The sequence below is a fragment of the Orycteropus afer genome, unplaced genomic scaffold (assembly GCF_000298275.1).
Source record: "Orycteropus afer afer isolate SDZICR_OR568_19922 unplaced genomic scaffold, OryAfe1.0 scaffold00015, whole genome shotgun sequence".
NCBI classification, from domain to species: Eukaryota; Metazoa; Chordata; class Mammalia; order Tubulidentata; family Orycteropodidae; genus Orycteropus; species Orycteropus afer.
The window spans coordinates 1,710,348-1,722,817 of NW_006921602.1; the positions used below are offsets into that span (position 1 = coordinate 1,710,348).

The 12,470-nt window shown below is 40.8% G+C and overlaps 1 protein-coding gene across 1 annotated transcript in view; it reads right to left on the minus strand.

Moving 5' to 3' along the window:
* THSD4 (thrombospondin type 1 domain containing 4) overlaps positions 1–12,470 on the minus strand; it is an 818,615-nt gene that overhangs the window by 1,271 nt on the left and 804,874 nt on the right. The window contains exon 15 of the mRNA XM_042783252.1: positions 6,976–7,120. Within this exon, the coding sequence (XP_042639186.1) occupies positions 6,976–7,120 (145 nt within the window). The remainder of the gene's footprint in view (positions 1–6,975; positions 7,121–12,470) is intronic.

A 12,470-nucleotide genomic window follows, 5' to 3' on the forward strand; every position in this document is an offset into this window, starting at 1 on the left:
TTTTTTTTTTTTTTTTTTTGCTATTACAGACAATGCTCCATTTCATTGTTGTGAAAATACATGTGGACAGCATGACATTTGCTGATTCAACATTTTGCATGTGTACAGATTCAGTGACACCAATTACATCAATCATGTTGTGTAACTATCACCAATATCCGTTGCCAGAATTTCCATCCCTGTAAACAGAAACTCTGCTTCTTGAACAAAGACTTCCCCTTCCCCTTCCCTCCCACCTGGCAATCACTATTAACCCTGATCTCTATTCATTCACCTCTTCTAGGTAAACAGTGCTCTTTTAAACAGTTTGGTTCATGTTCTCCTTTCTGGTCTCACTGGGTCATAAAGTACACATTTATTAGACATGATCAGATTGCCCGCTAAAGTAGATGTAACATTTACCTTTTTGTCAGTCTTAAGGAACTCCCTTAGCACCACATGTTTTACTTTTGTTAATCTATTGGATGTGAAATTATTCCTGAATGAGGTTGAGTGTGGTATTACATGCTTATCTGCTATTCAAGTTTCCTTTTCTGTAAATTGCTTTTCCTATCTTTGGCCCATTATCTAACCTTGCTTACTTTTTTTAGATGATTGTTGGAAATTTTTTACATATAATGGATCCTGAGCTTTTGCTGGGAGCTCTTGTAAATATCTTCTCCCAGTTTGTAGTTTTTTTTAGTACTTGATGATACCATTTGATGAACACATATTTTTTTTCATCTATGCGTGTGTGTATATATAGTTTTTTGCAAATTTTTATTGTGACTTGGGTGAAAGTTTGCAGAGCAAATTCATTTTCCATACAGTAATTCATACACATTTTGTTTTATGACATTGACTGCAATTTTCCACAATGTAACAGCTCTCTTCCCACTTCCACCCCATAGTTACCTCTTCCCTGTGTCCTTCCCTCCCATTCACTCCCACCACCCCCTGTAGCTGTTTCCCTCTGCAAACACTGTCCTTTTGTTCTCCCATGATTGATCACTCCAAGGAGTGTATCTACCTGATGTAAATGTTCACCCCATATACCTGTCTATTGTTTGGCTAGAAGCCACAGGAGTGAGTTCATGAACACAGATTTTTAATTTTAGTGAAATGCGCTATAACTTTTCCTTTGTGGTTTGGACATTTTGGTTCTCATTGAAGAAATCTATACTTACTCTAACATTAAAAACAAACAAACAAACAAAAAACCAGAAACAACAACAACAAAAAAACCTCACTGCTGTTGAGTCGATTCAACTCATAGCAACCCCTTCCTGGGTTTCTGAGGCAATATTTCTATGGAAGTGGATTGCCCAGTCTTCCTTCTGAGGAGTGACTGGTGGGTTTGAACCACCAGACTTCTGGTTAGCAGTCAAATGCCTTAGGCATTATGCCACCAGAGGTCCTGTATTTCACCATATGCTCTTGCAAAAGTTTAAAATTTGCTCTTTACCATTTATGTTCCTAATCCACCTGGAATTAATGAGTATATTGTAGTAAAATGTAGGAATTCAATTTTATTGTTTGTTTTTTGTTTTCCTATATTGGTAAACAATTGTCTCATCGCCATTTATCAAATTGTTCACCTTTTTACCAGTGATTCATACTGCTACCTCTGTCATATATCAAACTCCAAAAAACCAAATCCACTGCCATCGAGTTGATTCTGACTCACCACAAACCTATAGGACAGAGTAGAACTGCCCTGCAGGGTTTCCAAAGGTATAAATCTTTACAGAAGCAGACTGTCTCATCTTTCTCTCCTAGAGCGGCTGGTAGGTTCAATCTACCATCTTTTTTGTTAGCAGCCAAATGCTTTAACCACTGTGCCACTAGAGCTCCTGCAGACAGCACAACATTTGCCAATTCAACATTTTGCATGCTTACGGATTCAGTGACAATGAACCATCCCTATCTTATGGGTTTATTTCTGGGCTCTCTAGTCTAGTCTATTGGTTTATTTTTCTATCCTTGTGCAAAGAAGCCTTGATATGTGGTAAGAAAAATCCCCTAACATTTTTCGTCAGCAAAATTGACTTGGCCATTCTTGGTTCTACGCTGTTGTTTTTCATATATAAGCTTTAGACATAATTTTTTCAGGTTTTCTATGGAAAATTCTGTGCAGATTTTGATTAACACTGCTTGAATTTATAGATTAATTTGGGAAAGAGTTTACTACTCAGCTTCTTGCTCTTTTATATTCCAGATATACTTAGATGTATTAACTAATGCATTCTAACATACAGGTCTACAACATTCTTTTTAAGGGTATCCTACATACTGAAACATAATTTAATCAATCATTTCCTTCTATTGATAGAAATGTAATTGCTTCCAAGTTTTATGAGTTTAAAAAATTCAACAATTCATTCACCTATTAATTCTACACAGTTTATTGATGCCTATCCTTTTGTTTCTATGTGTATCTGTACTCTCTTAAGTGCTTACCTTTTGTATAAATTCCTAGGACTGGAATTACTGAGTCAAAGATAATGACCACTTTATAGCTTGAAAGATATTGCCAAAGTTCTCTCCAAAAAGATCTGCAGTGTAGTAAATCACTTAGTATGGCTTTTCTACCCATAAGTCATTGTAAACTCAGTGGTGGAATGAGCAACTGAGGAGCTCCTGATTGTAAATGTTATCCACCTGGGTTATTTATGTTGGGCGTGGCACAATACAATGTTCTGGGAGGTTCCCACTCTTTCTCACGTGCTTAGAGTTCTGATGCTATGATTGGTTAGTTTGGCCACTCTGCCGGGCTCAAAAGGAGGCCTCCTAGAGGCAGAACTCTCTCTGACTGCTGGTTGAGAAAGACATGCTGCTGAAAGAGACATGTGTTGCTGGGAAAGAGATGTAAGAGACACGCATTGCTGAGACACCGAGGGACATGCACTGCTGCGGGAGAGACTGTGAGAGACTTGGCTGAGGGACGGTGGGCTGGGACAGAGACTGAGCATTTTTCCTGAACTTGAATTGTAGCCTGGTGCTTCCCCAATAAACCCCATAATCTGTGAGTTCTGTGTGGCCACTGCAGTGAATTATCGAACCCAGGAGAGAGGTGGTGGGTGCTTTGGGAGGAACAGTTGGTGAAAGGGCTAGAGGGAGGCAGCATGTCTGGCCTTGCAGTAATAGGCCTTGGGTTACTGCTGGTAATCCTGTCTTCCTCTTGTGGGATTAGAGGAGGTCAGAACATGTGGCCTTCTTGTCGTTTTTGTAAGATCACATCATGTTACAAGCAGGAGATTGACCTTTTCCTCACAACTCTGCCAACACAGACTATTATCCAATTTTTAAAAAGTTTGTCGATCTCATGGAGAAATATGGATCTGATTATTTTCTAAATATGCATTTCTGATTCCTAGTGAGGCCGAACATGTCTTCAGCCTCTTCTGTCATGTTTGTGCACATCCTTCATTCTTTACAAAACTGGATCGTGTATGTCTTTTGAAAATTAATTTGAAGGAACTGTGTCAGTGGTGCTGCCGCAGGAGAAAGACCTGGTGACCTGCTTCCACAAAGGTTACAGCCAAGAAAACCCTATGGAGCAGTTCGGCTCCCTCACACGTGGCTGCCATGCGTCAGAATGGACTTGATGGTGATGGGTTTGGTTTGGCTTCAATGTGCATGTCACAGATTTAACTCTGTCTACTAAATTGCATCTGTTTGATTCTAAAATGCAATCAATTTGATTTAGCAATAACTCTCTGGGATAAAATAAAAGATAACTTATGTACAAATCAAAAACAAAGTAAAACAAAAACTGACAGTAGCATCCATTCACCCATGAGCTCACATACCACTTTTTTCTTCAGAATCACAAGCAAAATGTGCCCCTGAGCCCCTTCTTGACCTTCAGGATGGGTACAGGTACTTGGCAGCAACCTTATGCTCCCATCCAGGAGGCACTGTCTCTCTCACAACCAGTGCCAGACTACCCAATAAGCAAGGTAAGCATGGGCTTACTTGTGCTTACTTACTAATCCGTACTGAACAGTTTCACAATATTTTCATCACATCAAAGATTCTGCTTTGAGGTATAGCTGGCATCTGTCTCTTGCCTAACCCCACAACACCTCCCCACACAATCAAAGCCTCTTTTCTTTTCTTCTTCTTCTTTTTTTTTTTTTTTGGTGTAATTCCATTTAATAAAAGTTTCTAAATAGGCAAAACCAATCTATGCTGTTAGAAATCAGCAGAAAGGAGTAGGAGATAGTGACTGGAACATGAGGAATGTTCTACTTGTAACATGATGTGATCTTTTTGGAGAGAACTTTGGCAATATCTTTCAAGCTACAAAGTGGTCATTATCTTTGACTCAGTGATTCCAGTTCTAGGAATTTATACAAAAGATAAGCACTGAAGAGTGTACAGATACACATAGAAACAAAAGAACAGGCATCACTAAACTGCAGAATCAATAGGTGAATGAATTGTTGAATTTTTACATAGCTTAGATAGGTAAGCTCACTCTGTATGCTCATTGAGCTATAAAATTATTATCTGTGTACTTGACATAAGGATGTGGTGCCCATTTAAAGAAAGTCTACTAAAAATAAAGTTCTGAGTGATAGGTTAGTTTAGTTAAAAGGATTCTTCTATCTCTAAAATCTATACCCTGCAATGAAGCTGAGTCATCTCGCATCACAATTGAGATGAGGCTAACAGCAAGGTTTGCCCCTTTAACAAAACCATGAGGGTTGTTGTTGTTGTTTGCCGTCGAGTCGGCCCCGACTCATAGCGACCCCTCCTTGGGTTTCCGAGGCAGTATCACTACGGAAGTAGGGTTGCCCAACCTTCCTTCCAAGGAGTGGCTGGTGGGTTTGAACCGCCAGCCTTCTAGTGAGCAGTCAAGTGCCTTAGGCACTATGCTACCAGAGCTCCCAACAAAACCATGAGGGTAGACTGGTGTTATTCAGCTCTGTCCATAGATAGGTCACTTTACCTGGTACACTTTATTTTGTCAAAGCCGCTTTTCACATTTACAATCCCTGACAGGGATAGGGTACCCAGTAAGCAAGGTAAGCATGGGCTTATTTGTGCTTACTTAATAATCTGTAGTGAAGAATTTCACGTTTTTCACCACATCAAAGTTTTCTATTTTGTGAATCTCTTTTTTCCTCAATTGTGTTTTAAATAATTGTTAGTAGTTTTTTTTGCACCTTGAAAAGCCACCATACATTCCAAAAGAGAAAAGAGATTGGTCAGGAAAAAAAAAAAAAATGACATCTCACCATATGAATAAGAACTCTTTGACAATGTTTGCCAGCTGAGTGACAGCCCTTCAGAACACTGGTTACATCAGCCTCTCCTAGCTTTGAAAATTACACAACCAATTCCAAGGATTTGGCAATTTCTAGTCTTTAATGACAATGGGTTTATGGCATATGGCAGGTCTTAGCCTTTTCTCAATGTTGTAACATCATGTAATCTATTAAAAAGAAACTTAAGTAACAATTTGGGATTCAAATTGAAATTAAGTTTTAGCTGAAAGGTTGGCAGTTGGAACCCACCGGAGGCACCTTGGAAGACAGGTCTGGTGATCTGCTTCGGAAATGTCACAATTCATGTGCAAGTCACCTTCTTTGGTCTCCTGGCTATTCTTCAGTCCCCTTATTGGGACTGAGGTCTTCCTCATGAATAGTAACCCAGGAGAGAACCTAATCTCCCTAACTCTCACCAACACCTTCCTCTAGGGAACTAGACTCCATTTCTTGGTTGCAGGTTGGGGTATTTTGAATTGCAATGCTGCTGCTCCTTGCAGGGCTCCAACCATTGTGCGGCCTAGATTCTCTAGCTATTGTCTCCCCATCCCTGGAGAGGACTCAGATAGCTGGTTAGACTCTCAGCACTGTCCCTCCCAGTTCTTGGCTTTCTCCCCTTTCCCCTCTTTTCTCTAACCCACTGCTGGGACTCCAGGATCTTCTCCCTACACAACTCGCAGCTACAGTTAAAAGCTGAAATTTCAATACTTTGATCTTAAGGATGATAGATGGGCCCAAATCTCTAAATGCATGATCATTTAAATTAATTCACTTTTTAAATTTTTTAAAATTATGATTTGGGTAAAAGTTTACAGAGTAAATTCATTTTCCATACAGCAGTTCATACACATTTTCTTTCATGACATTGATCATAATCCCCATAATGTAACAGCTTTCTTCCCACTTCTTCCCTGTGGTTACCTTTTCCCTGTGTCTTTCCCTGTGTATTCCTGTCCTCTGAGCTATATCCCTGTGCAAATGATGCCCTTCTGATCTCCCATGATTGATTATTTTAAGGAGTGTACCTACCTGCTGTAAATGGTCACCTTATATGTCTATCTATTGTTTGTCTGGAGGCCATGGGAGTGAGTTCAATTTCAGGCCCTAAGGGTGAGGCATTTGACTGCTAACTAGAAGGCTGGCGGTTCAAACCCATCAGCTACTCCTTGGAAGAAAGGTTGGGCAATCTACTTCTGTAGAGATACTGCCTCAGAAACCCAAGGAGGGGTCATTATGAGTCAGAATTGACTCGACAGCAGTGAGAAAGGGTGACAAGGGGTCATAGTCTTGGGGGTCTCACCAGGCTCTAGCAGACAAGTAAGCCTGGTAATTTTTATTATTTTGAGTTTTGTTCCACATTTTTCTCTCACTCTATCCAGGATCTCCAAGGAGGAGTTGCTATGAGTCGGATCCGACTCGACGGCAGAGAGTTTGGTTTTTTGTTTGGTTATCCACGATCTCCTACACTGATCCTTTTCCAAGTGGTTTTAATTCACTTTTAAGTTTGTCTTCAGTGAGTGGCTTGGATGGTGACCCAAGTTATGAACAGTCATCTCAGGATATGAAACTTCTAACACCAAAAGGACTTAGACCCACTGAACTCCATGTCTGTGTGACAAGGCCACAGAGTAACCTAGAAGGATTTGGTGTTTTCACTCCAGAGAGCTTGACAGAGCTCAGGGAAGCCAAGTCTTTTCTCCAAGTAGGATTCTGTACTTACCCACTTCAGGGACACAGTCCTGAGGGTTACAAGATTCTCTCTCTTCTGGCTTCAACTGAGGATCACAGAGGTTACTTAGGGTCATGTCATCTGACAGACACCGCACTTCTCGGACCCGGAAGCCGCCCTGGCAGCTCTTGGAGCACTGCATGGAGATAAAGGGAGAAAGTTAGGCTCTTGGAAGCCTATTAGCTCAGCACATAGGAGGGCAGACATCAGAGAATTTCAAACATCTCCAAAAGGAGACAGAATATCACAAAGAACCCTTACATACACATAACCCAGGTTCAACCACTATCAACTCACGGCCAGTTGTGCCCCATCCATACTCTACCTACTTCCACTTGCATTATTTTGAAGCAAATCTAGATACATTATTTCTTCCATACTGCTTTAGCTTGTATCTCTAAAAGACAAACTCTTAAAGTACACACACATGCACACACACAAAATGCCATTATACCTTAAAAATTATCAATAATTCAATTTTTATCTATTTTATTTTTTATTGTTGTTATGTTGTTGTTATGTGCCGTCGAGTCATACCTGACTCATAGTGACCCCTCCTTGGGTTTCCGAGGCAGTATCAGTACGGAAGTAGGATTGCCCAACCTTCCTTCCGAGGAGTGGCTGGTGGGTTTGAACCGCTAGCCGTCTGGTTAGCAGGCAAGTGTCTTAGCCACTATGCTACCAGAGCTGCCATTTTTTATTGTAGTGTTATGTTTTTGTGTCAACTTGACTGGGCCTGGTTGAGTGGCTGGGCAGCTGGTGGTAGTTATTCCCCATGATGAGACTGGCAATGAACTCCATGGTGGGATCTACCACAAGCAGCTGAGTAGCTGCCTTTGGGATGTGGTCTGCTTCCTATATATAAGGAGAAGCCTTGGAAATGGTCTCTAGCCTTTGGCACCCTTGGACCCTGCATGTAGCCATGTCATTGCTCAGCAGCCTGCTATGCTCTGTCAACCTTGGGACTTACCATGTTGTTGTTGTTATGTGTCGTTGAGTCGAACCCGACTCATAGCAACCCCTCCTTGGGTTTCTGAGGTGGTATCACTACGGAAGTAGATTGCCCCATCTTCCTTCTGAGGAGTGGCTGGTGGATGGACTTAAGTTAATGGCCTGCCATGTGGTTTGGTAACATTGGGACTGTGCCTTTTTACTTGGGCTTGGCAGCCTCAGCAGTCAGCACCTGTCTGAGTGAAGAAACGCCTCTAGCTTCAGTGGGCTGGGAGCAGAAGGCAGAGCTGGACCCCAAAGTTGAGGGGCTTTCACCCAGCCCCTAGAGCCTGGCACTTTGAACTCAGACTTAAAAAGGCTCCAAATTGTAAGAATAAACTCCTGTTTGTTAAGGCCATCCCATTTGTGGTATATTCTTGTCAGAGTGGCACTAAGTAACCAGAACACACATATATATATTTTTAAATTGTGATTTGGGTGAAAATTTACAGAGCAAATTCACTTTCCATACAGCAGTTCACACACATTTTGTCTCATGACATTGACTGCAATTTACCCCAATGCAACAGCTCCCCTCCCACTTCCTCCCTATAGTTACCTCTTCCCTGTGTCCATCCCTCCATGCACTCCGTCCCCTGAGCTGTCTCCCTGTGCATAAGCAGCCCCTCTTTCTCCCATGATTGTTCTCTCCAAGGAGTGTCTCTACCTCAGGTACATGTTCAACTCATATGCCTGTTTTTTGCTTGGCTGGAAGCCACAGGTGTGGTTCAATTCCCAGCAGCTAGGGCCCATAGTCTCACTGGTTCCACCATGCTCTATGAGATCAGCAAACTGGTCCCCCTTTCTACCATATGGTTTTGAGAGTTTTTTCATGAATCCTTTTTTTTTTTGTGTGGTTATTTGTTATTGTGGTAAAATACATACAACATAAAATATGCCATCTTAACCCCTTCTAGGTGTACAATCCAGTAGCATTAATCACACCCAAAATGCTGTGTTGCCATTATCATTATGCTGTTGTTGTTAGGTGCTGTTGAGTTGGCTCTGACTCATAGTGAGCCCATGTACAATAGAATGAAACACTGCCTGGTTGTGCACCATCCTCACAATCTTTGCTATACTTGAGCCCATCTTAGCAGCCACTGTGTCAATCCATTTCGTTGAGGGCCTTCCCCTTTTTTGAGGACCGTCCACTTTACCAACCATGATATCCTTCTCCAGGGGTCCCTTCTGACAACATGACCAAAGTAGGTGAGACGAAGTCTGGCCATTCTCGTTTTCAAGAAGCATTCCAGCTACACTTCTTCCGGGACAGATTTGTTCATTCTTCTGGCAGTCCATGGTAGTTTCAGTATTCTTTGCTAATACCACATTTCAAAAGAATCAACTCTTCTTTGGTCTTCCTTATCACCATTATAGGTTTCTTTAATAGTTTTTTTTTTTCCCAAATTAGGATTCACATAAGGTCTGTGCATTACAATTGCAATTGGTTTTATGGCTTTTAAAACTTTAAAGCCATAGCCTCTCCTTCTTTGCCCCCATCTCTTGTACTTCATTTGTTGAAGGAACAGCCACCTGTCTTGTAATTTCCCATGGATTTTTTTTTCTCTCACAAATTTTCTATAGATTTTGTGACAGCATCCCCATGATGTGGTTTGACAAGTTCTTCTATCCTCCATGCTATTGTTGTTAAGTGCCAAAGAGTCAGTTTTGACTCATATGGACCCTTTGTATAACAGAAGGAAATGTTACCCAGTCCTGTGCCGTCCTCACAATCGTTACTATGTTTGAGTTCATTGTTGCGGCCACCACATCAATCCGTCTTGGTGAGGATCTCTCTCTTTTTTGCTGATCCTCTACTTTACCAAGCATGATGTCCTTCTCCACAGACCGATCCCCGATAACATGTCCAAAGCGTGTGAGACGAAGTCTTGCCACCCTCCCTTCTTAGGAGCATTCCGGCTGTACTTCTTCTAAGACAGTTTTGTTTGTTCTCCTGGCAGTCCATGGTATATTCAATATTCTCTGCCAACCCCAGAATTCAAATACATCAGTTCTTCTTTTGTCCTCCTCAATCATTGCCCAGCTTTTGCATGCATGTGACGCAATTGAAACTACAATGGCTTGGTACATCTAGTCCACAAAGTAATATCTTTGCTTTTAAATACTTTAAAGCGATCTTTTGTAGCAGATTGTCAAATGCAATATGTCATTTGATTTCTTGAGTGCTGATTACTTGGGCGTCAATTGTGGGTTCAAATAAAATGAAATTGACAACTTCATTATTGCCCTATATAAAGTTACCTAAAATGTTACTAAATTTGAGGTGAGCAAAAGTGCACTGCAGATGAAGATCAGGTTAATGGATTGCAGATAGGATTATAGGTGATTGCAGTGTATTAGTTTAAATATTCATGTTTATCTTCCTAAGTTAACTCAGACTCTCAAGACAAGTTTTTAATTATTCTCTTAACACTCACAGAAGTCCACTCAAAACCTCTAAGAGGAGCCTTACTTACAAATAAACCAACTATTTGCAATATTAATAATAATTTATCTTTGAGAAACCATAGTAAGTCCTTGATATTTTGAGCCAAAAGCCTTCTAGAAGAAATCCTGAGTCAGAAAGTATTTTTCCCACTGGTCCTGATACTGCAGGGAACTCACCTCCTCCTTGGCACCCTCTGCCACATCAACCCTAGCTCTAGAGGGGAGAGACAAGCACAGAAGAAAAGCACTGAGTTCTCCCTGAATCCAGAGCTTTCCTCCAGAGACCTTACTACTGACCTATAACAGAGGTTGGCAAACTACAGTCTACAAGTGGAGTCTGTGCTGTCATCTGTTTTTGTAAATAAAGTTTAATTGGAACATGGCCATGCTCATTTATTACATATTGTTATGGCTGCTGTCATGCTGTAAAGGGCAGAACTGAGTAGTTGCAACAGAGACCGCATGGCCTACAAAGTTTAAATATTTAGTACTTGGCGCTTTACAGAAGACATTTGCCAAACCCAGCTCTGAAACAACAAAGACTATAACAAAAAAAAAAAAAAAAAAAAAGTTTTTTTTATTAAGTTAATCAAGCTTGTTTAACTTTGTACCAATGACATTAAATAACAAGGTGAATACCAAACACTGTGCAATTCTACTAACAAGGCATGTAAGACTAAATATCGTGGTATAATGGTTAAGTGCTCAGCTGCTACTGGAAGGTTGGTGGTTTGAAGCCACCCAATGACTCCATGAGAGAAAGACTTTGTGATGGGCTCAGGTGAAGGTTACACCCAAGAAAACCTTATAGGACAATTCTACTCTGTCACACAAGGTCACTATGAGTCAGAATCCACTTGATGACACCTAACAACAATGACAACAGGAAACTGAGACTTAACACTATGCTAGCCAGGAATTTCTGGAGTTTGTCTCCTTTGACTTGGCCTGGAGAGCATGGTCCTTTCTGAGTGCTTCCAAGCAGACAGCAAAAGAAAATAGCTGCCTGTTCTTGCACTGGTCAACACAGAAATAATTCAATAATTAAATTCCATTTCTCAGAAGAGGACTAAACACCTGTCAAGTCCGGCACTTCCTCTGTTTCTGTCTGTGGTCTGCCACATCTCGGATAGCTGTAACCAGTACAACATACCTATGTGGCTTGGAAACAGAATTCTCAGCTTTTATTCATATATTTTATAATAAAAAAATCCCTCTTATCTCTCACAAAGGATTCTGGGAAAGGCTCTGGTCTCTACCCTGGACAAAAAACAGAATGTACACACCCCCTCCTCCATATATCATGCAAGTCTATGCCCTGAGGTGGTTTTCTGTTATAGGAAGTTTCTTGATAATAAACTCTTCTGTTTGGAAAAAGGAAAAAAGAAAAAAAAAAAAAAAGACATTTCTCACAATTTTCATCTTTTTTTGATTTCATTATTTAATGACCTGTTTCTGTATTTCTCTCTTTCATTCTCCATTTCTACTTACAGAGCACCCCTTCCTTTACAAAAAGGATTTGAGATGGCTTACAAAATACTGAGAGGCCCACAAGATAAAACGAGGACACTTGAGCAAATACAAATAAAAGTAGGAAAAATAAAGTGACTCCTGGGATAACATGAGTACCTCAGATCCTATTTGTAAGGTATGGTATAGTGTCTCTCTGAGGCAGGCCATGAATTTGAGTTTCCTAGAAGCCAACTCAAAGAGAAAAGCAGAATCAGTTCCATAACTCATAATGTCTATAGGATTAAAAAAAAAAGTATAGCGTGCGCACACACACACACACACACACACACAGGTACTGAGGCCTGACAGAAATTCCTCCAGTGAGTTTTCCAAAGAGGTCACTGCATCGTGTGGTATTTTAAAGAGCATTCTTGAGTCCCTTCAGCCATCAGTCTTCTGCAGCAGCAATTTTCAAAATGTGGTCCAAGGATACCTGCATCCAACTTACCTAAGGAGTTGTTAAAAATGCGAATTCCTCCTCCAACCCAAATGCAAATTTCTAGGCCAGGGTATGCCTGGAATTGTTCTTTTTA